Source organism: Crotalus tigris, unplaced genomic scaffold, assembly GCF_016545835.1.
Source record: "Crotalus tigris isolate CLP2741 ecotype Arizona unplaced genomic scaffold, ASM1654583v1 scf7180000020772.1195989, whole genome shotgun sequence".
NCBI classification, from domain to species: domain Eukaryota; kingdom Metazoa; phylum Chordata; class Lepidosauria; order Squamata; family Viperidae; genus Crotalus; species Crotalus tigris.
This window is the reverse complement of record NW_024098171.1, coordinates 282,255-306,429: the sequence shown is the minus strand read 5'-3', so window position 1 is coordinate 306,429 and position 24,175 is coordinate 282,255. Positions and strand designations below refer to the sequence as shown.

General features: G+C 46.8%; 1 protein-coding gene across 2 annotated transcripts in view; it reads left to right on the top strand.

Moving 5' to 3' along the window:
- The window catches only part of DNAAF9 (dynein axonemal assembly factor 9), a 113,623-nt gene that overhangs the window by 46,534 nt on the left and 42,914 nt on the right, over positions 1-24,175 (top strand). For both annotated transcript variants that reach the window (XM_039368364.1, XM_039368363.1), the window contains exons 21-28: positions 1,082-1,185; positions 8,481-8,627; positions 10,807-10,895; positions 13,328-13,426; positions 14,852-14,969; positions 16,718-16,806; positions 18,159-18,317; positions 22,158-22,283. In XM_039368364.1, coding sequence (XP_039224298.1) covers positions 1,082-1,185; positions 8,481-8,627; positions 10,807-10,895; positions 13,328-13,426; positions 14,852-14,969; positions 16,718-16,806; positions 18,159-18,317; positions 22,158-22,283 — 931 coding nt within the window. The remainder of the gene's footprint in view (positions 1-1,081; positions 1,186-8,480; positions 8,628-10,806; positions 10,896-13,327; positions 13,427-14,851; positions 14,970-16,717; positions 16,807-18,158; positions 18,318-22,157; positions 22,284-24,175) is intronic.

The following is a 24,175-nucleotide window of genomic DNA, read 5'->3' as shown; positions in this document are numbered from 1 at the left end:
AATCTACCACCTGCGCAATTAGTAGTTCTAAGTCGAGGTAGTTCTCGACTTACAGCCAGCTTGTTTAGTGACCGTTTGAAGTAATACAGGCTAAAAAAAGTGACTCGTGACCGTTTTTCACACTTAACGATCGTTGCAGCATCCCCACGTTCACGTGATCAAAAGTCAGACGCTTGGCAACTGACTCGTATTTATGACGGTCGCAGCGTCCCCCGGGGTCAGGCGATCCTCTTTTGCGACCTTCTGACGAGCAAAATGGGGGAAGCCAGATTCACTTAACAACCGTGTTATTCACTTAACGACTTCAAGGATTCACCTAACAGCTGTGTCAAGGAAGGGCCAAGTAAAATGGGGCGAAGCTCACTTCACCACCGTCTCGCTTAGCAACAGACATGTTTGGGCTCCATTGTGGTCGTAATTCGAGGACTGCTTTTACTTTACATGGAGTTTTAATTGCAGGTTGTAATTGTAGATTGCGTTTGAAGCTGCCTTTCGATAGCTTTAATATCTGGGGTCTCAGTATCATCTTGGTCATTGGTGATACGTTGTTGTTAGTTGCAAAGTGGTGTCCGACCCCTCGTGACCCCATGGACCACGTTCCTCCAGGCCTTCCTGTCCTCTACCATCTTCTGGAGTCCATTTAAGCTCAGGCCTCCTGCTTCAGGGACTCCATCCAGCCACCTCCTTCTCTGTCGTTACCTTATTCTCTTGCCCTCCATCTTTCCCAGCATCAGGCTTTTCTCCAGGGAGTCCTTCCTTCTCATTAGGTGGCCAAAGGACTTGAGTTTCAACTTCAGGATCTGGTCTTCTAAAGAGCAGTCGGGGTTGATCTCCTCCAGGACTGACCGGTTGGATCGCCTTGCAGTCCAGGGGACTCGCAGGAGTCTTCTCCAGCACCATAGTTCAAAGGCCTCCATTCTTTGGCACTCAGCCTTTGTTACGGTCCAACTTTCACAGCCATACATTGCAACTGGGAAAACCATGGTCTTGACTATGCGCACTTTTGTTGGCAGGGTGACGCCTCTGCTTTTTAGTATGCTGTCTAGATTTGCCATAACTTGGTTTTTATTTTTCTTTGCAGGAAAGCTTCATTTCTTTTCCGAGGGCCTTTTGTTTTACCACCCCCACCACGGGAGCATTACGATCTCCAAAGCACACATGGCGTCCATTCAGTTCTACGACGGGGTGAGTGCCTGCCAGCCTGCTCGTACAAAATAGGACGTGAGGGACAGGGCAGTCTAGTGGTTAGAGCGCCAGGTTAGGAACCGGGAGACTGGGAGTTCTAGCAAGATAGCAAGACAAGCTAGTTTAGTTTACTGAGAAAAGCATTAGGCTAGAAACTAGGAGACCGTGAGTTCTAGTCCTGCTTTAGACCTGGCAAGCTAGTTGGGTGATTTGGGGCCAACTACCAGGAGACCGTGAAATGTAGTCCTGCCTAAACCATGAATATCAACTGAGTGACTTTGGGCCAGTCACCAGGAGATGGAGAGTTCTAGTCCTGCCTTAGGGATGAAAGCCGGCTGGGCGACTTTGGGCCAGTCACCAGGAGACGGTGAATTCTAGTCCCACTTTAGACATGAAAACTGACTGGAAGACTTCGGGTCAATAACCAGGCGATGGAAAGTTCTAGTTTTGCCTTAGGCATGAAAGCCAGCTGGATGATTTTGGACCAATCCCTTTCTCTCTCTCTCAGCTCATCCCACCTCGCAGGGTTGTCATCATGGGGAATATAGGAGGAAGAAAGTGTGTTGGTAGCTTCACCCCCCCTGACTTACCTATAAAGTAATACAGATTAAAAAATAATCTAATCTAAATATTCCATAAAAGCAAAAGGGCTTTCTCTCATCTTCTCAGCCCGTTTGGAAATTATAACCCTCCAGCTACAAATTACATTATATTACATTACGTTGCATTATATCTGCTTTTCTCTCCGTCGATTTCCCACGCGAACACTTGAAATAGGGCCTTATACAAGAACTGTGGGAAAGAAATAGGAAACTCACTCTAGCTACCTCGTGCAAGGAAAATCTTTACAAGATGTTCTATAGAGGGCGCTCCCCCCCCCCCCGCAAGGCTAGCTACAATGGGTTCAAATATCTCACCTTTATGCTGGAAATGTAAAATAGCAATTGGATCATATTACCTATAAGGAACGGTTGCTAGAATTGGGTATGTCTAGTTTAATGAAGAGAAGGACAAGAGGGGACATGATAGCAGTATTCCAATATCTCAGGGGCTGCCATAAAGAAGAGGGAATTAAGCTATTTTCCAAAGCACCGGAAGGCAGGACAAGAAGCAACGGGTGGAAACTAATCAAGGAGAGAAGCAACCTGGAACTAAGGAGAAACTTCCTGACAGTGAGAACAATTAACCAGTGGAACCACCTGCCTCCAAAAGGGGTGAATGCTCCAATACTGGAAGTTTTTAAGAAGAGACTGGACAGCCATTTGTCTGAAATGGTGTAGGGTTTCCTGCCTGAGCAGAGGGTTGGACTAGATGACCTCCAAGATCCCTTCCAACTGTTATTCTGTTATCCTTCCTTCCTTCCTTCCTTCCTTCCTTCCTTCCTTCCTTCCTTCCTTCCTTCCTTCCTTCCTTCCTCCTTTCCTCCCTCCCTTCCTCCGTCCATCCCTTCTCCAACACTGGAAGTTTTCAAGAAGAGACTGGACAGCCATTTGTCTGAAATGGTCTAGGGTTTCCTGCCTGAGCAGGGGGTTGGACTAGATGACCTCCAAGGTCCCTTCCAACTTTATTATTATTATTATTATTATGGATCATCGCACACATTATTATTATTATTATTATTATTATTATTGATCATCATACAGTCAGCCAGATGTTCAGACTGCATTTGGCATTTTGTCTACCTATCGAGTCCTTACCCAGGACCTGGGATAGGCAGATGTGGATGTTTGATGGTATCACAGATCTCGTTGCAGGATGGAAGCAGTTCCTAGTAAGGCCGCCTTTTGCAATTGACTAATAGCGAATTTGTCAATGCCGATGATGGTGTTCAAGTGGTGCTCCAGTTGTTTTGGGATTGCACCTAAGGAGCCTATGACTATTGGTACTACCCTTGCTTGCTTTTGCCATTATTATTATTATTATTATTATTATTATTATTATTATTATTATGCTCCAACACTGGAAGTTTTTAAGAAGAGACTAGACAGCCATTTGTCTGTAATGGTGTAGGGTTTCCTGCCTGAGCAGAGGGTTGGACTAGATGACCTCCAAGATCCCTTCCAACTGTTATTCTGTTATCCTTCCTTCCTTCCTTCCTTCCTTCCTTCCTTCCTCCTTTCCTCCCTCCCTTCCTCCGTCCATCCCTTCTCCAACACTGGAAGTTTTTAAGAAGAGACTGGACAGCCATTTGTCTGAAATGGTCTAGGGTTTCCTGCCTGAGCAGGGGGTTGGACTAGATGACCTCCAAGGTCCCTTCCAACTTTACTATTATTATTATTATTATTATTATTACCATATGTGGTGGAAATGCTCAAAGGCCTGTGAGTATTGGAATAGGATACGAAGTTGGCTGAAAGATATATTAATGTTGGACTTAGGAGTTAAAACCTGAACTTTTCCTGTTGGGAATAACTACGGAGAATTACAATAAGGGAACAATCTATTTGCTGTTACACATCTTGAGTGCAGCTAGGCTGGCCTTCGCGCAAAAATGGAAGCGCAAAGAAATTCCCACAGAGGGAGAGACACTGTATAAAATATTATCAGGTGTGGAAATGGACAGGCTCATTATGGTACTGAAAGACAAATGTGGATCAATTTATTTCGAAACCTGGGATAAATTTTACCGCTGGAGGGATTCGTGGAGGACGGTTGGGATTGAAGATTAGCGTTAAGATAGAAATATATGTTATTTTAGAATAAGTACTGTACAAAAAAACATAGACGTATAATTATAGATGAAGAATCGATTGTAAAATGTGGAACAACTTGATAAGAATGTATGTGCTGGAATGTCACGTTACATCCAATGTTTTTTAATTGTATTATAAATAAATTTTTGTAATTAAAAAAAAAAAGGAAGAAATAGGGCCTTATAAATAGTCACCCGAAGCCTCAGATCTGGGGCTTCTCCCTGGAAATTAGGAACCAGATCCACAAAGCTTCCCTCTTGATCCCATCTAGTTTTCTAGAGGAGAGGAACCAAGGCAGGCTCCTTATTCTAGAGCGCCATCCAGAACTTAGGATCAAAGCTTTAGCTAGGATGAAAGTCGCTTCGGGAGAGGGACTTAACCATGGTTAAAGTACGAGGACCAGATGGGAACTGGGGCAATTTATCTATTTGTTAAGACTTATGTGGCATTTCAGGTAGAACTGAACTGATTTTAAAAGTTGGCATCTTTAAAATGCGTGGACTTCGATTCCCAGAATCCCCCAGTCAGCATATCTATGTATTTTGTGTGTGTGTGAGAGAGAGGGAGGAGGTATTTGTGTGTGTGTGTGTGTAAGCAAGAGAGAGATTTGTTTGTGTGTGTGTGTGTGAAAGAGACTTTTGGGTGGGTGGGTGAGAGAGACAGGTATTTTTGTGTGTAAGCAAGAGAGATTTGTCTCTGTGTGTACGTGTGTGTGTGTGTGAGAGAGAGAGACGTTTGGATGTGTGTGTGTGAGACAGATGTTTGTGTGTGAAAAAGATGTGGGGTGGGTGTGAGAGATGTTCACATGAGAGAGACACGTGTGTTTGTGTGAGAGAGACTGTGTGAGAGATGTTTGTGTATGGGAGGTGTGTGTGTGAGAGGTGTGTGTGTGAGTTTGCATCAGAGAGAGAGAGAGAGAGCAGTGTGTTTGTGTGTGTGAAAAAGAGGTATATTTGTGTGTGAGAGAGACATTTGTGTTTCTGTGTGAGAGAGAGAGACTGTGGGACTGTTCGTGTGAGAGTTGTTTGTGTGTGTGAGATTGTGTGACAGAATTTGCATGAGATGTGTGTGTTTGTGAGAAATGTGTATGTGAGAGACAAGGTGTGTGTGTGAGAGAGACATGTATTTGTGAGAGACACTTGTGAGTGAGAGGTGTGTGTGTGAGAATAAACTGTGTATGAGAGACACACTCTCACACACCCCAATATGTCTGTGCTTGTATGTAGCTGACTGGGGGATTCTGGGAATTGAAGTCCACCCCTGTTAAAAGTTGCCACATTTGAAACCCACCAGCCTAGCTGACCCTCACTGTCCTTCCCCATTTCTCCTCTTCTATCCTCCAAAACAGTGGTTCTCAACCTTTTTAATGCCGCGACCCCCAACCGGTCGTAAGTCGAGGACTACTCAACCGGTCGTAAGTCGAGGACTACTCAACTGGTGCAGCACCGTTTGCAGAATGGGGCTTTTGGCGGGCTCAGCAGGGCAGAGACAGCCTGGACAATTCCTATTGTCTTTTGAAAGCCAATAGAATTAGACTCTATTCAAGAGAGTCTATTCTATTGACTTTCAAAAGCCAATAGAATAAAAGGGAGTAGCACAGCTAAGGAAAAGGGGGGAAAAATGGCGGACTGCGTTGTTTGGCGACCCCCGTGAAATGGTCGTTCGACCCCAAATGGGGTCCCGACCCACAGGTTGAGAACCACTGCTCCAAAAAACCCCATATGTTACCCTCCGGGCCTTATGACCCATTAATCCTACCCCACTCCCCACCCCTCCTTAGCCCCACAACCCAACAACGCTGCGCTGTGTGTGTGTGTGTGTGTGTGTGCCTGATCCCGCACAGCCAGCGCATCAGCAGAAGGGGCTGCGTGGCTGCCATCGTGGCAGACCTCAGCTGGGCTGCAAATTCTTTTCCACAGCCAGCCTTCATTCTCTGTGAAGGGCCTGTTCGCTCTGATTAAATTTGCAAAAAAAACAACAACCCAAAGCCAAAGCTTTTGGGGGGTTTCCCCCCTTTCCTGCTCCACTCCCCTCTTTGTAAGTCTTTTTTAAAAAATTTTTTATTGGTTTTCTAATATCATGACTACATAATTGAAAAGCAACATGGCGACTGAGTTACAACAATTCAATTGCATACAGATATCGTTAATACAAATCTCAAACCAATACCGTAAATATTTCCTCCCTCTTTACCTCTTAATACACACTGTCTCGTATTTGCGTCAACGCAATTTTTATTCTAACCATCACCGAGAAACAACCTGATTACATTTTATCCATAGTTTTTAATTTATATCTATCTCATTTATGTTAACACGCCATCTTTTGGACGATCGATGGCCCGATGACTTTCCCCCCCCCCCAATTTTAATTTTCCATTATTTAAATTTAACGTTTAGTATTTTTCCGCTTCCAGATTATAAATGACCCCAATTCCCTTTGTCACGATTCCTCAAGAAATCTACTGTTCAAGATGATAATAATAAAGTTGGAAGGGACCTTGGAGGTCATCTAGTCCAACCCCCTGCTCAGGCAGGAAACCCTACACCATTTCGGACAAATGGCTGTCCAGTCTCTTCTTAAAAACCTCCAGTGTTGGAACATTCACCGCTTCTGGAGGCAGGTTGTTCCACTGGCTAATTGTTCTAAAGATATATGTCTTATCTATTTACGTTCTCTAATTAAATCTGCAAAAAAAAAAAAAAAAACAAAGCCAAAGCTTTTGGGGGTCCCCCCCCCTTTCAGTTCTTCTCCTGCTCCACTCCCCTCTTTGTAAGTCTTGCAAACCGGCTGGGTCTTTGACCTCCTTTTCCCTATTGTTCAGTTTCAAGACCTTCATTTTTTATTATTTTTTATTTTTGTGTGTATGTGTGCGGCTATTTATGGAATCCTCTTGTCACTCTTGAAACATAGCCAGATACATTTTTTTTTCCTTTTCTTTGTCCAAAGCAAAAAAAAAATCCTTGAAAGGGAATTCGTATTGTTTTACCCCGAGGCCGGCAAGGGGTGAGGCCGAAGAGCTAAGAATAACACAAAAAAAGGAAAAGAACGGGTCCATTGGGTTTGGGGACATCTATAATAAAAGAAAGGGAAAAGATAAGCGGTTCGATTGCCATGGAAATGAGTACACAAGGGTGTGTTTTTCTCTTCAAGGCCTCCTTTATTTATTTGTTTGCTTTCCACATTGAGAGGCATCTAGGAAAAGACGTGGGGCTTCAGCCAGCCTAGTTTACGAGCCAGGCTCTTGAATATTTCAGATTTCAGCTGAACTCTTCCTATCACCTGGAATGAGTTAGACCAATGGTGGCGAACCTATGGCACGCGTGCCAGAGGCGGCACTCAGAGCCCTCTCTCTGGGCATGTGCGCCATGCCCCGGAGATGGCAACTGTCCCTCTTCAACCAGCCGCCTGCTAACTTGCCGAGGTCCCACGTGGCCGGATGCATCCCTGCTGGTTTCCCTCCCCCCCATCCCGTCCCTCCTGGCCTTGCATGCTCCCCTTTTCTCCAGCACGACCCACTGCATCGCCTCCTCAGCTGTCAGCGTCCAGCTCCAGAGTGTGCCGGTGGAGGGGCTGGCAGGCTTTGGCTGCTGACGGACACTGTCGGCCCCCATGCGCTCACTGGCCTCTGTGACATGGTTCCGAAAGAAAGCAGATTTTCAAAGAATTTTGAGGCTTTTTCCTCTAAAAGAATCTTTTATTATTCTGCATAGCTTCGGCACTAACAAAGTTAAGCCAGAAACTGAATCCTCCCTCCCCCAAGCATCTGTAACAAAGCATAACTTATCACTCCTTCATTTTACAGTCATCAATCACATTCTCCAATTAATGTGAAGTGTGAGGTGCCCCTCCCGTTGCAGCTGAGCTGACCTTGGCCACACTGTGCCCAGACATTGTTATGGTTAACTTGCATACTTTCCCATCCCTTAACTACTACTATCTGCCTTAACTCTAGAAATGCTATACAGCTAAATAAAACAGGTTTGCTTCTTCATATATGGCAAGCATGAATATACAGTATTTGCAGCATTGACACTCTGTGTGCGCGGGGGGGGGGCAATGGTGTCAGGCAGCAGCCGCCCCATGGCAATGGCACCCCTGCCCTGCCCTGCCGTGCCTCACCCTGCAGAACGAGCCTCCTGCCCACCACCCCACCTACCAGAGACCCCCTGGATCTCCCCCAAATCTGTCCACCCCCCACAGGCATCCCTCCCCACGAGCATCATTGAGGTGACCATGCCCACCTTGGCCACACCTACCCAATCTGCCATGAGCACCACAGCCGCACCCACCTCGTGGGCCACGCCCACCTGGCACCCAGAGATAAATAAGTGGGTTTTGAGTTGCAGTTTGGGCACTCGGTCTCTCAAAGGTTCGCCGTCACTGAGCTAGACGTTGTAGAACGGATGTTGTTACCGAGTTGGGTAGTGGAACATCGACTTAATGCATCTTGGAGGTTCGGCCCCGGGATGCCGACGACAGAGCATCAGAAAGAGGGCAGAAATTGCAAACGTCCTCCTGGCTTTAATTCGGCGTCCTTTGTTATATCAAAAGGTCTTATCTGTAATTTTTCCCCCCCTGGTCTTCTTCGTTGTGTGTTAGGATTCCACCAGTGTGGTTGCCGCGCTTTTTATAGAATACAAGCCTTCCCTGCTTCCTCATTTGCCAGTCCAACTGCACACCCCAAACAACGTCCTGATGATTGCGCTCTTCCCCAACTCGACCCTGTATAAAGCTTTCTACTCCCAGGTAAACATCAGCCGCGCTCTGGGTTGGGCTTAGCTTATATGTATGTTAGGCCAGGGCTTTTCAACCTTTTCACCCATTGTGCCACTTTTAGGATAGGGCAACATCTGAGTACCACCAGTCGCCTAGCAAGGTGTCAAAAACTTGATGACCAAAAAAAAAAAAGGAAAAAGTGATAAAATACAGGTAGTCCTCAACTTACGTTCGCTCAGTGACTGTTCGAAGTTACAGTGACACTGAAAAAAGTGCCGAGCAAGACACCTGCCTGCCCGCCCGCCCGCGCTCTTCCTCCTGTCCGAGGTTTTCATTGTTGTGAGCATTTCTGTTGAGGACTGGCAGCTGGGGTGGGATGGGGGGTGTTTGGTTTTTATTCCCCCCCGTCTGCTGGCTGGTTGCAGCAGGTTTTGGTCACTTCACATGACCCTGGGACACTGTGACCGTCACAAATATGAATCGGTGGCCAAGCATCCGAATGTAAATCATAAGACCCTGGGGAGGCTGCAACATTCCAGCTGATCGGCGCTTCTCCTGGGCTCAGAGGAAGCGCCAGGATCAATGCTGAGGTCCAGCTGATTGGTGCTTCTTCTGGGCTCAGCGGAAGCCCCAGGATCAGTGCTGCTTTCCAGCTGATTGGTGCTTCTTCAGGGCTCAGCAGAAACGCCAGGATCAGCACCAAGTTCCAGATGGAGCCTGGCGCTGATCCTGGCGCTTCCGCTGAGCCATGACAATCCCGAAGAAGTGCCGATCAGCTGGAAAGCGGCACTGATCCTGGGGCTTCTGCTGAGCCCTGACAGCCCTGCAGCTCCAGCCGTCTCTCGCTCAGGCTTGTGCGGTGCTGCCTCCGGTTCAGCTCATTCCCCTCCCCCACTACCCCTTTTCTAGGATGGTTGCGTACCACCTGCCAGGTTCCAATGTACCACAGGTGGTACCCGTACCACTGGTTGAAAAGCCTTGTCTTAGTTACATTCCATCTTCCTAGGCAGTCCATATCCTGTCACTAGTTTTTACCCAATTTTTAATTTCTCATCAATATTCCAATTTAACCTTTAATAGTTATAATGTTCAAGCCTTAGGTAATCACGATTTCCCTTAAATTCAACCTGCTTTTGAATTTTTGACAGCTCTTCTTCCCTACAGTAACAGGACGGCATTTTGGGTGCTTGGCAACCAGCTGCATTTACTGCCGTTGGTCACTTGGCTGCATTTTTATGTCATTTTTGCTGAAAATGGGAATTTACTTCTGGGTTTTCGGCAAAACCAGCCCCTAGCAAACAGTTGCTTTGCTTAACGACCGCCGGGGTTGCGTAACAACTGCAACAGTCACTTTAGGACCGAGCCATTCGCTGAACGACCACCGCAGACAAGGTAGATAAATCAGGCTGGTCATCTGTGTGACCCACTTTGTGACCATGGACAGGTTCCATTCTGGTTGTAAGTCGAGGACTGCCTGTCAGAGGTGAGAAAAATCAAATTAATCCAGAGTTTGTCCACCTCCCTTGCTAAGAAGTGAAAAGAACTGAATTACCGTAAGGCCCAAGAAGGAAAAAATGATGGCTCATCCATTAAATACAACATTTTTTTTTTAAAAATTCAAACGCGTTAATTGATCTCTTGTAGCGTTTATGAGCCCAGCAATGACCAGCCTTGGCAACGTCAGCAAGCACAATTCACAATTGTTACAGGATACTGATAGAGAGGATTTTTAATTACATTTTAGTACCCGGCATTTTATCAGCAAGCAACGGGAGGGGGGGGGGGTTCACCCTCCTGAACAACTTCCATCTTCAAGCTTCGTTTAGGTCAGTGGTTCTCAACCTTTTTAATGCCGCGACCCCCAACTGGTCATAAGTCGAGGACTACCCAACCGGTCAGAATGGGACTTTTGGCGGGCTCAGCAGGGCAGAGACAGCCTGGACAATTCCTATTGGCTTTGGAAAGCCAATAGAATTAGACTCTATTCAAGAGAGTCTATTCTATTGGCTTTCAAAAGCCAATAGAATAAAAGGGAGTAGCACAGTTAAGGAAAAGGGGGAAAAAATGGCGGACTGCGTTGTTTGGCGACCCCCATGAAATGGTCGTTCGACCCCAAATGGGGTCCCAACCCACAGGTTGAGAACCACTGGCTTAAGTTGTCAATATGCCTTATGAAATTGTGTGAGTTAGACTTTCTTTGTCACTGTAGGTCTTTTCTGCCTGGCAACAGCAGGGAAATTCCGGAGTAACGTTAAAAATGATCCAGGACGATGGCCTCTCTGCAGAACAGGAGAGATTGTAAGTTTATAATTCCAATTCTAGTATTGCACAAGCAGCATTGGAGAGAAAATGGAGGGCGGGGGGGGGGTCAATGGGGGAAACACTTGAGATAAAGATCTGATGTTCTTGTAGACTTACCCCATGTTGAACATTAGTCTTTAAGTCAGGGGTGTCCAACCTTGGTCATTTTAAGACCCGTGGACTTCAATTCCCAGAATTCCCCAGCCAGCCAACTTTAAGACTCGTGGACTTCAATTCCCAGAATTCTCCAGCCAGCCAACTTTAAGACTCGTGGACTTCAATTCCCAGAATTCTCCAGCCAGCCAGCTTTAAGACTCGTGGACTTCAATTCCCAGAATTCTCCAGCCAGCCAACTTTAAGACTCGTGGACTTCAGTTCCAAGAATTACCCAGCCAGCCGGCTTTAAGACTCGTGGACTTCAGTTCCCAGAATTCTCCAGCCAGCTGGCTTTAAGACTCGTGGACTTCAATTCCCAGAATTCTCCAGCCAGCCAACTTTAAGACTCGTGGACTTCAATTCCCAGAATTCTCCAGCCAGCCAACTTTAAGACTCGTGGACTTCAATTCCCAGAATTCTCCAGCCAGCCAACTTTAAGACTGTGGACTTTAATTCCCAGAATTCTCCAGCCAGCCAACTTTAAGACTCGTGGACTTCAATTCCCAGAATTCTCCAGCAGCCAATTTAAGACGCGTGGACTTCAATTCCCAGAATTCTCCAGCCAGCCAACTTTAAGACCGTGGACTTCAATTCCCAGAATTTCAGCCAGCCAACTTTAAGACTCGTGGACTTCAATTCCCAGAATTCTCCAGCCAGCCGGCTTAAGACTCGTGGACTTCAATTCCCAGAATTCTCGTGGACTTCAGCCCAGCCAGGCTTTAAGACTCGTGGACTTCAATTCCCAGAATTCTCCAGCCAGCCAACTTTAAGACTCGTGGACTTCAGTTCCCAGAATTCTCCAGCCAGCCAACTTTAAGACTCGTGGACTTCAATTCCCAGAATTCTCCAGCCAGCCAACTTTAAGACTCGTGGACTTCAAGTTCCCAGAATTCTCCAGCCAGCTGGCTTTAAGACTCGTGGACTTCAATTCCCAGAATTCTCCAGCCAGCCAGCTTTAAGACTCGTGGACTTCAATTCCCAGAATTCTCCAGCCAGCCAGCTTTAAGACTCGTGGACTTCAGTTCCCAGAATTCTCCAGCCAGCTGGCTTTAAGACTCGTGGACTTCAATTCCCAGAATTCTCCAGCCAGCCAGCTTTAAGACTCGTGGACTTCAATTCCCAGAATTCTCCAGCCAGCCAACTTTAAGACTCGTGGACTTCAGTTCCCAGAATTCTCCAGCCAGCCAGCTTTAAGACTCGTGGACTTCAATTCCCAGAATTCTCCAGCCAGCCAACTTTAAGACTGGACGAATTCTCCAGCCAGCCACTTTAAGACTCGTGGACTTCAATTCCCAGAATTCTCCAGCCAGCCAACTTTAAGACTCGTGGACTTCAATTCCCAGAATTCTCCAGCCAGCCAGCTTTAAGACTCGTGGACTTCAATTCCCAGAATTCTCCATCCAGCCAGCTTTAAGACTCGTGGACTTCAATTCCCAGAATTCTCCAGCCAGCCGGCTTTAAGACTCGTGGACTTCAATTCCCAGAATTCTCCAGCCAGCCAACTTTAAGACTCGTGGACTTCAATTCCCAGAATTCTCCAGCCAGCCAACTTTAAGACTGTGGACTTTAATTCCCAGAATTCTCCAGCCAGCCAACTTTAAGACTCGTGGACTTCAATTCCCAGAATTCTCCAGCCAGCCAGCTTTAAGACTCGTGGACTTCAATTCCCAGAATTCTCCAGCCAGCCAACTTTAAGACGTGTGGACTTTAATTCCCAGAATTCTCCAGCCAGCCAACTTTAAGACTCGTGGACTTCAATTCCCAGAATTCTCCAGCCAGCCAACTTTAAGACTCGTGGACTTCAGTTCCCAGAATTCTCCAGCCAGCCAGCTTTAAGACTCGTGGACTTCAATTCCCAGAATTCTCCATCCAGCCAGCTTTAAGACTCGTGGACTTCAATTCCCAGAATTCTCCAGCCAGCCAACTTTAAGACTCGTGGACTTCAATTCCCAGAATTCTCCAGCCAGCCGGCTTTAAGACTCGTGGACTTCAGTTCCCAGAATTCTCCATCCAGCCGGCTTTAAGACTCGTGGACTTCAATTCCCAGAATTCTCCAGCCAGCCAACTTTAAGACTCGTGGACTTCAATTCCCAGAATTCTCCAGCCAGCCAACTTTAAGACGTGTGGACTTTAATTTCAGGGGTTGAAGTCCACAGGTCTTAAAGTGGCCAAGATTTATTGGTTCAAGGCACTGCAACCCACTTGTGTCTTTACAGTTTTGTGTTGACATGCTTTCTAAAGGCTCAACAATTTATTCGTTTCCTTCTTTCTAGACATTCCAACATACAGAAGCTCTTTGAAGTCTTGTCTTACCCCGCTGGAGAACGATGGAGCCAACTACGACTGCTTACCAGCCTCCCGGATCTGGCCAGGTGAGGACTTCCCACAATTCTTTTCTGCTGAACCAAATCCAGATTGCCCCACTAAGGTCCCGTCGTGTCATTTTTAATTGTACGATGGGTGGATCATCTGTGGCCCTCCCTCTGGGGCTGAGCTGCAATTTCCCAGAATCCTTGCCATTGTCTATGGCAGTGGTTCTCAACCTTTTTAATGCCGCAATCCCCAACCGGTCGTAAGTTGAGGACTACTCAACCGGTCATAAGTCGAGGACTACTCAACTGGTGCAGCACCGTTTGCAGACTGGGACTTTTGGCGGGCTCAGCAGGGCAGAGACAGCCTGGACAATTCCTATTGGCTTTTGAAAGCCAATAGAATGAGACTCTGTTCAAGAGAGTCTATTCTACTGGCTTTCAAAAGCCAATAGAAGAAAAGGGAGTAGCCCAGCTAAGGAAAAGGGGGGAAAAAATGGCGGACTGCTTTGTTTGGCGACCCCCGTGAAATGGTCGTTCGACCCCAAATGGGGTCCCGACCCACAGGTTGAGAACCACTGCATTATGTAATGATCACCTCCGGTTCAAATACTATTGAGGTAGGAATGGGGTAGCTCAAGTGGTCAGGATGCTGGGCAGGAGATTAGCAAGAACATGTTCGGGATCCGAAAACTGCCTTGGGGCAGGGTTGAGCCCTTGTCCTTCCCTCCAGCTCCCATGGGGGACATAAAAAGAGCCCCCAACTGGGGGTCTCCAAGACAACGGTGATGTCACCGGTTATTATTATTATTATTATTATTATTTATGAGACTTATATACTGCTTTAAGTGCAAGCACTCTCTAAGCGGTGTACACCGGTATGCAATGTATATATATATATTTACATTGCCCCCAACAATCTGGGTCCTCATTTTACCTACCTCGGAAGGATGGAAGGCTGAGTCGACCTTGAGCCGGTAAGATTTGAACCGCTGATCTGCTGAACACAGTCAGCTAAAGTGGCCTGCAGTACTGCACTCTAACTGCTGCGCAACCTCGGCTCAGCAGTTAGAGTGCTTAACCCCTTCACCGTGGAAGCGCCTCGGCGCTTCCAACACGAGTACAAAAAACTATTGAGAGATGCTAGACCAGCTTCTTACAATCAGTCAGGGTTGACTAGGTGCTCCACCTTTGGGTTGGGCCAACCTTAACAACTTCAAAATGGGTGGACTTCAACTCCCAGAAGTCCGCTGTCTGGAGAATCCTGGGAGTTGAACTCCACCCGCCTTCAAGTTGCCACGGTTGAGAAACACGTAGTTGGACAAAGTCATTAGAACGTGAAGCCTTCTCAGATAGTTCAGCTCCATCTTGGCTGGTCTACCTGGACATAAAGTCGGTCTTCAGAGGACTCCCTCCAGCGCATCTCCCAAAAAGCAAGCAGACCGAACGAGAGGACAGTGAAGTCTGACTCCACTTATTCCTTCAAAGTTTTCTACAGCACTTTACTATCGGTAGCGTCAGCCCAGAACCGGTCATGAGACCGCATCTGCCGGTGCTCCTGCAGCAGACGGAGGCCATTCCTGATAACGAGGCACAGAATGATAAGGTAAGGTGGTCGTTATAAATCACGCATCGCTTTTCATCTCCAAATTGCTATTTGCTTCATCTACCTTGGCTATACAGGTAGTCCTTGACTTAACGACCAGTCCCTTAGCAAATGTTCAAAGATACGACAGTTACTTATGACCCAGATTTGAAATTATGACCACTGCCACTCTCCCTCGCTCCCGGCCATGGTTGCATTTGAACATTTGGCAACTGGCCTGCATTGATGGCCGATTGCGGCGTCCATGGTCACATGACCACAATTTACAACATTTCTGTCTATGTCCTTCTGGTTTCAACTACTGATTCAGACAAAGTTGCAACGATAATTCAGTTTACTCAAGATCAAGAGATAACAAAGGTGTCAAGCACCAAATTGGGAAACCCAGGCAGTTTAAATGAATATAAAGGTTCATTGCAAGTTTAAGTTCTCTACAAGAACCTGAGCTACTAACGGTCGAAGCAAACTGGCGGTAAGATAAGAGCCAAAGGAATTCAAGGAGGGCTGGAGTTATAGCTCTTGTGGGCGCGAAGGGACTTGAGATTGATGACGCATTTGACCCCTCCTCCTTCGGGCTCAGCTTGGTCATCTCCTACATCAAGAATGCAAACTCGAGTTTCCAATGCTTGTCAGAATGATTGGCTTTTAAATAGGAACACGCCGAAGAATAGTCCAAAATCAGTCCAAGATTCCGAGAGCCGGATCAGGATTATCAGCCAGTCCAGAGGTCAGAAATACCAGGTTTCTTCGGCAAACAGGATTCACAGGAGCATCACACAGATGTTGCTTCCAGCAAAAGGAATAGTATGAGTCAGAGCTGCCTCTTAAATCAGGCTGTAGATTGAGAGATTTATTCTCTTGCTTGGCATAGAACAGTGGTTCTCAACCTTTTTAATGCCGCGACCCCAACCGGTCGTAAGTCGAGGACTACTCAACCGGTCGTAAGTCGAGGACTACTCAACTGGTGCAGCACCGTTTGCAGAATGGGACTTTTGGCGGGCTCAGCAGGGCAGAGACAGCCTGGACAATTCCTATTGGCTTTTGAAAGCCAACGGAATTAGACTCTATTCAAGAGAGTCTATTCTATTGGCTTTCAACAGCTTTCAACAGCTAAGGAAAAGGGGGGAAAAAATGGCAGACTGCGTTGTTTGGTGACCCCCGTGAAATGTCGTTCGACCCCAAATGGGGTCCCGACCCACAGGTTGAGAACCACTGGCATAGAACATCTCTGCTCTGCAGTCCTCGCTTCCTGTGTGCAGGGTTTAGGACAGTGGTTCTCAACCTTTTTATATGGTGACCCCGGTCATAAGGACGCGGCGCGCATGCGCGGCGGCGTCCCCTTGCACGGTGCACATGCGCGGTGCTGCCCCCATGCGCGGCATGCATGTGCGGTGCCGCCCCATGCGCAGCACGCATGCGCGGTGCCACCCCCTGAGGGGAAAAAAGGCGGATCGCATTGTTTGGCGACCCCCGTAAAATGGTCGTTCGATCCCAAATGGGGTCGCGACCCAAAGGTTGAGAACCGCTGGTTTAGGACCTTCTCTTCATCTGACTATCCCAGCACTGTTTTTGATCAGTCTCATCGCTGATCTTGACTTGGTGTCTCCTGAGACCGATATCCCACAGGTTTAGCTGGGAGCAGCTTCTTCAGATTTAGAATCTTGAGTCCTGAGCCTAAATCACGATCCCTGTTTTTTTTCCAAAAGCTGTGATCGTTTCATCGTCGTTGCATTCCTTTCTCTTTTGAGGTGGTGATTACCATCTTGACAGGTCTTCCTGGATGCCAGTCGAGTGAGCTGTGCTCGTTCTTGGTCAATTTTAACAAAGAATATGGAAGGTTGGTAGAACCCGATTTATTGATTTATTTATTTTCCTTTCTTGCTGATGGATTAAAAGTCGGTTCGGCTGAAATCCTTGGCAGGTCTTAACTTGTGATCTGACAAATCTCCCAGAAACGTCTTGCAAATGTAGGCATGTTTACTTCTGCAGCTAAGCGCTTTCTAGAGATGTTGAAATTGAGTCTCTCAGCTCTCAGCCAGCTTGAAAATGGGAATTCTGACCATTGCAGGCCCCATCACGTATAGAAGACCCATCTACAGAGAGTCTGTTCAGTTGACCGAACTATTTCAGATAAACCATGTTTTGGTGGAGACCTTTGTGCTCTCTAAGCTCGGTGGTTTTCTTGCAGATATTTCATTACCAAACTAATTAACATCGTCAGTGCTGTTGAGGTTATCTAGTTGGTTAATGAAATGTCTGCAAGAAATCCACCGAACTCAGCATAAAGGACCCCACAGTCGTCGTCGTTGTCCTCCTTCTCCTCTCTGCAAATCTCACTCCCTTCTAGCACTGATGCTGTTCTTTAGTTGGGTCATGAAATGTCTGCAAGAAAACCCCCAAGCTCAGAGAGCACCAAGGACCCCACAGTACTCCTCCTTTTCCTCCACAAAGCCCACTCCTTTCTAGCACTGATGATGTCACCTAGTTGGGTCATGAAATGTCTGCAGGAAAACAATCAAGCTCAGGGACCCCATAGTCATTCTCCTCCTCCTCCTCCTCCTCCTCCTCTTCCTCCTCCTCCTCTTCCTCCTCCTCCTCTCTGCAAACCCCTCTCCCTTCTAGCACTGATGATGTCACCTAGTTGGGTCATGAAATGTCTCCAGGAAAACAATCAAGCTCAGGGACCCCATAGTCATTCTCCTCCTCCTCCTCCTCCTCCTCCTCCTCCTCCTCCTCCTCCTCCTCCTCCTCCTCCTCCTCCCTCCTCCTCCTCCTCCCTCTTCCTCCTCCTCCTCTCTGCAAACCCCTCTCCCTTCTAGCACTGATGATGTCACCTAGTTGGGTCATGAAACGTCTGCAGGAAAACTATCAAGCTCAGGGACCCCATAATCATTCTCCTCCTCCTCCTCCTCCTCCTCCTCCTCCTCCTCCTCCTCCTCCTCCATCCTCCTCTCTGCAAACCCCCCTCCCTTCTAGCACTGATGATGTCACCTAGTTGGGTCATGAAACGTCTGCAGGTAAACTATCAAGCTTAGAGAGCGCCAAGGACCCCCGCAACTCTGAGCTACAAATATTCTTGTCCATCAAAGCCCAGTCTGTATTTATCGTGCTCCTGTTTAAAGAGGTTGGGTGGAGGAATGTAGCAGGCCGGGGAGAGTGCAGCAAATAAACTACCTTCCTTTCCTTCAGGTGGCTTGTTTATCGCCAAACCATGGACAGTCCCGAATGCTTCAGCGCTGCCCACTTCCAGAAATACCTGTCAGGTGTCCTTGAGTCCCAGCGCAGCCGAAGCACCCGGCCCTCTGCTTACCACCGGAAGAAAATGCGGCTGCTGGTGGTCCTTCAAGGGTAAGAGTTTCCATCCCCCCCCCACACAAGGGTCTGGGAGGGGGGTTAGATCTCGACCCATCCTCGCTTCCCTGTGGAAGGATGGATGATTCGGTTTCTTCTGGGACTTTACGCAGCCAGTCCTTGACTTGCAGTTGGGAAGAGAATTTCCCTTGCTAAGCGGAGCTGCTGTTGTGAGGGATGCCCAATTTTACAGCCGTTTTGACCACGGTTGTTAAGCAAGTCACTGCAGAGGTTAAGTGAATGATGCGATCGTTAAGCAAATCCAGCTTCCCCTTTGACTTTCGGAAGTGGGCGGGGAAGGTCGCCTGTCTGTCTGTCTGTCTCTGTATCTCTCTCTTTCACTGTATCGATCTCCATTCTGTTTGTCTATCATCTCTCTCTCTCTCTCTCTCTCTCTCTCTCTCTCTCTCTCTCTCTCTCTCTCTCTCTCTCTCTCTCTCTCTCTCTCTTCCCTCCCTCCCTCCCTCTCCCTCTCCCTATCTATCTGTCTCTATCTATCTATCTATCTATCTATCTATCTATCTATCTATCTGTATCTACATCTGTATCTATCTATCTATCTGTATCTACATCTGTATCTATCTATCTATCTATCTATCTATCTATCTATCTACATATATCTGTCATCTCTCTCTCCATCTCTCTCTCTCTGTATATCTATCTATATACATATATACATACACATACACACACACATATATATCTGTCATCTATCTGTCTCCATCTATATCTATCTATCTATCTATCTATCTATCTATCTATCTATCTATCTACATATATCTGTCATCTATCTCTCCATCTCTCTCTCTATCTGTATATCTATCTATATACATACACATACACACACACACATATACAGTATATATCTTTCATCTATCTGTCTCCATCTATTTGTCTCTATCTGTCTGTCTATTTATCTATCTATTTACATCAGTGGTTCTCAACCTTTTTAATGCCGCGACCTCCAACCGGTCGTAAGTCGAGGACTACTCAACCGGTCGTAAGTCGAGGACTACTCAACTGGTGCAGCACCGTTTGCAGACTGGGACTTTTGGCGGGCTCAGCAGGGCAGAGACAGCCTGGACAATTCCTATTGGCTTTTGAAAGCCAATAGAATAAAAGGGAGTAGCACAGCTAAGGAAAAGGGGGGAAAAAATGGCGGTCTGCGTTGTTTGGCGACCCCCCGTGAAATGGTCGTTCGACCCCAAATGGAGTCCCGACCCACAGGTTGAGAACCACTGATCTACATATGTATACATATACATATACATACAGACAGAAGGCAGACAGACAGACAGACAGATGTGTCATCTATCTGTCTGCATCTATCTATCTATCTATCTATCTATCCCTCTATCTCTCTGTATCTATCTATCTATCCCTCTATCTCTCTGTATCTATCTATCTATCTATCTATCTATCACCTCTCCACTGTATCTATTTGTCTCCATTTGTCTATCTATCATCTGTTTGTCCGTCATCCATCCGTCCATCCATCCATCTATCTATCTCTCTTCCTCCCCCCTCCCCCACCATCTAATTTATTTGCCGCCATCTCCTTTCGAAACGACTCTGGGCAGCCTACAGCAAGTGGCCGTCCCCTGACCCCAGGACACTGCAACCATTTGTAAATACAAGCACCCAAATTCTGATCCTATAACCATGGAGATGCTGTGATGGTTGTGAATGTGAAAACCCATTGCAACTTAATGGGTCACTAAACAAATGATTGTTAGTTGAGGACTGTCTGCATACAGTGCTGCACACTGCAGTCAAAGAGGGGAAAATGTCAAAATTAGTTACAGGACACAAATAAAGACCAAGCCAGTTGGGGTGCTTAAATATTTCTGTTCCTTACAAGACACTTTATTGTTCCTTTAATCTACTTGGGTGCAGTATTGTATATTTTTTGCCACACACATATATATATATCCATTACTAAAAAACCCACAAACTCTATTTCAACTTAACCAAGCTAGCTTTGAAACGGGAAAAAAACCAGTATTTTATCAAATACAAGATGTTTAATCAGCCACTGGCTTTTAATACAGATAACAAGTATATTCTGGGTTTTTTGTAAGTGGTCCCAAGCTACTCAGGGGAACACGTTGCCTTATTCTTGATTAAAATCACATTTCCCTAAATAGCGAGTAAAAAAGGATGTGGTGAACATTGTATCTTGGGTGGAGTAGTTTAAACTCTCTTTTCCCAAGGGAAGTACTGTTTGAGGGAGTTAGGTATTAAGTGTGGAAATCTTCAGAGTATTGTGTCAATCTACTAAAAATGCTGAGGTGAAGTCAAAAGCATATATTTATTCTGTGTTTTGTGAAATGTGAAAGAGACCTTGGACAATCTTTAGGAAAGCTGTTTGCCTCAGCTAAACGCCTCTCTAATTTTAGAAACGAGGTGGAACTTAACGGATCACCTCTGTCCACGGCCTTTTCGGCGAAATTCAAGTGTGAAATTAAGAATTAGATTGGGGCCTTCGACAGATGTGGCAGAATAACTACAAATATGCTTGCAGAAACCACGCATGTGCGATTGGGATGATCTAAACAAGACTTTTTGGGAGATCTTCCCACAATCCAGCAGCTGTATCCCATCTGCAAAAAAGATGGATTTGATAAGAGAAACCAAAAAAACCCCACCCCACCGTCATAAATATGAGTCGGTCGCCAAGTTTCCACATTTTGATCCCAGGAACGCTGCAATGGTCATAAGGGTGAAAAATGTTCATAAGTCCCTTGTTTTCAGTGCTGTTTTAACTTGGAACGGTTACTAAACGAATGGTGCTAAGTACTGTCCTCAACTTATGACTGGGGGGGGGGGAAATTAGAATTCCCAATGAGTCATATCTGATTTTATAGGCTTTTTTCCCCATGGCTCTTAAGCAAATCCCTCCAGTTGTTCAGTCAGTGGCGCAGCTGTTAAGCCAGGGGTAGGCAACCTTGGCTCTTTTATGACTCGTGGACTTCAACTCCCAGAATTCCTGAGCCAGCATGGCTCAGCTTGGAAACCTCTCCCTTTCCCCTCAGCGTGGCTGGCTCAGGAATTCTGGGAGTTGAGTCCACGAGTCTCATAAAGCGGCCTAGGCCTAGGCCAGAGGTAGGCAACCTTAGCTCTTTTTTGACTCGTGGACTTCAACTCCCAGAATTCCTGAGCCAGCCACGCTGAGGGGAAAAGGAGAGGTTTCCAAGCTGAGTCATGCTGACTCAGGAATTCTGGGAGTTGAAGTCCACAAGTCGTAAAAGAGCCAAGGTTGCCTATCTCTGGCCTAAGGCCTAGGCCGCTTTATGACTCGTGGACTTCAACTCCCAGAATTCCTGAGCCAGCATGGCTCAGCTTGGAAACCTCTCCCTTTCCCCTCAGCATGGCTGGCTCAGGAATTCTGGGAATTGAAGTCCATGAGTCATAAAAGAGCCAAGGTTGCCTACCTCTGGCTTAGGCCCAGGCCGCTTTATGACTCGTGGACTTCAACTCCCAGAATTCTTCAGCCAGCATGGCTCAGCTTGGAAACCTCTCCCTTTCCCCTCAGCATGGCTGGCTCAGAATTCTGGGAGTTGAAGTCCACGAATCATAAAAGAGCCGAGGTTCAACATCCCTGCCCTATATCAGGGGTCCTCAACTTTGGCTCTTTTATGACTCGTGGACTTCAACTCCCAGAATTCCTGAGCCATCATGGCTCAGCATGGAAACCTCTCCCTTTCCCCTCAGCATGGCTGGCTCAGGAATTCTGGGAGTTGAAGTCCACCAGTCATAAAAGAGCCAAGGTTGCCCACTCCTAGGTTAAGCAAACCCGGCTTCCCTCCCATTGACTTTGCTCAATGTCCTCTACAGATACACCGACGTGATTGATGTCGTCCAGGCCCTTCAGACTCACCCGGACGCAGACGTGAAGGCCTCTTTTGTCATTGGTGCCATCACAACGTGTGTCGAACCCCTCAGCTCTTACATGGAACACAGGTACACACCCCCCATCTCCCCTTCTCCTGGTAGGTCATGTATGGCCTATTAATTTTCCCAAGAAGCCACATATTCTGGAGAGCGGCTCTTCCTTAATTTAATCTAATTGATTTACGTGCATCCCATCTTTATTATTCTTTACAAAGAACTCAAGGAGACGAGCAGATTCAACACACCTCCTTCCTCATATTTTCTCTACTAACAACAACTCTACGAGGTGGGTTGGGCCAAGAGAAAGAGAAACTGGCCCAACGTCACCCAGCTGGCTTTCATGACTAAGGCGGGATTTGGACTCCTGTCTCCTGCTTTCCAAGATGGCGCCTTAATCCAGAGGCCTCCAGACTTGGCAACTTTTAAGACTTTTGGACTTCAACTCCCAGGATTCCCCCAGCCTTTTGAAGTCCACAAGTCTTAAAAGTTGCCAAGTCTGGAGGCTCCTGCCTTAAGCACTGGGCCAGGGGTCTTCAAACGTGGCCCTTTCATGACTTGTGGACTTCAACTCCCAGAATTCCTCATTCAGGCACGCTGGCTGAGGAATTCTGGGAGTTGAAGTTCACAAGTCATCAAAGGGTCACATTTGAAGACCCCTGATATAGACTTTAAGAGGAGTGGACTTCAACTCACAGAATTCCTCAGCCAGCGTGCCTGTCTGGGGAATTCTGGGAGTTGAAGTCCACAAGTCATAAAAGGGCCAAGTTTGAAGACCCGTGGTATAGACTTTAAGAGGAATGGATTTCAACTCCCAGAATTCATCAGCCAGCATGCCTGTCTGAGGAATTCTGGGAGTTGAAGTCCACAAGTCATAAAAGGGCCAAGTTTGAAGACCCCTGATATAGACTTTAAGGGGAGTGGCCATGTTTGAAGACTTGTGTCTTAAATCTAACAAACAAAATGGAGGCTGGCTGAGGAATTCTGGGAGTTGAAGTCCACAAGTCATAAAAGGGCCAAGTTTGAAGACCCCTGGACTGGCTGAGATTACCTAGGAACTGATAACAATAATGGATCTCAGCTGGCTTCCATGCTCTGGGGTGGGGTGGGGGAAGAGCACAGACACTATCCCCAGAAGGAAAATGCTTAAAGCAAGGTACTTCAGCCTGGGCCATTTGAAGAGGTGTGGACTTCAACTCCCAGAATTCTGGGAGCATGGCTGGCTGGGGAATTCTGGGACTTGGAAGTCCACACCTCTTCAAATGGCGAAGGTTGAGGAACACCGGCTAAAAGGCTTAAACCCAACAACAACAATCTCAGGGGCTGCCCCAAAGAAGAGGGAGTCAAGCTATTCTCCAAAGCGCCTGAGGGCAGGACAAGAAGCAACGGATGGAAACGCAACAAGGAGAGAAGCAACCTGGAACTAAGGAGAAACTTCCTGACAGTTAGAACAATTAACCAGTGCAACAACCTGCCTCCAGAAGTTGTGGGTGCTCCATCATTGGACAAATGGCTGTCCCGTCTCTTCTTAACATATAAGGAACGGCTGCTGGAATTGGGGATGTCCAGTTTAATGAAGAGAAGGACAAGGGGGGACAGGATAGCAGCCTTCCAGTATCTCAGGGGCTGCCTCAAAGAAGAGGGAGTCAAGCTGTTCTCCAAAGTGCCTGAAGGCAGGACAAAAAGCAACAGATGGAAACTAATCAAAGAGAGAAGCAACCTAGAACTAAGGAGAAACTTCCTGACAGTGAAAACAATTAACCAGTGGAACCACCTGCCTCCAGAAGTGTTGAATGCTCCAACACTGGAAGTTTTTCAGAAGAGACTGGACAGTCATTTGTCTGAAATGGTATAGGGTTTCCTGCCTAAACGGGGTTGGACTAGATGACCTCCAAGGTCCCTTCCTGCCCTGTTATTCTATTCTAACCTCCCCATTCAGGAACTGACTTCTCAATCCCCCGTAA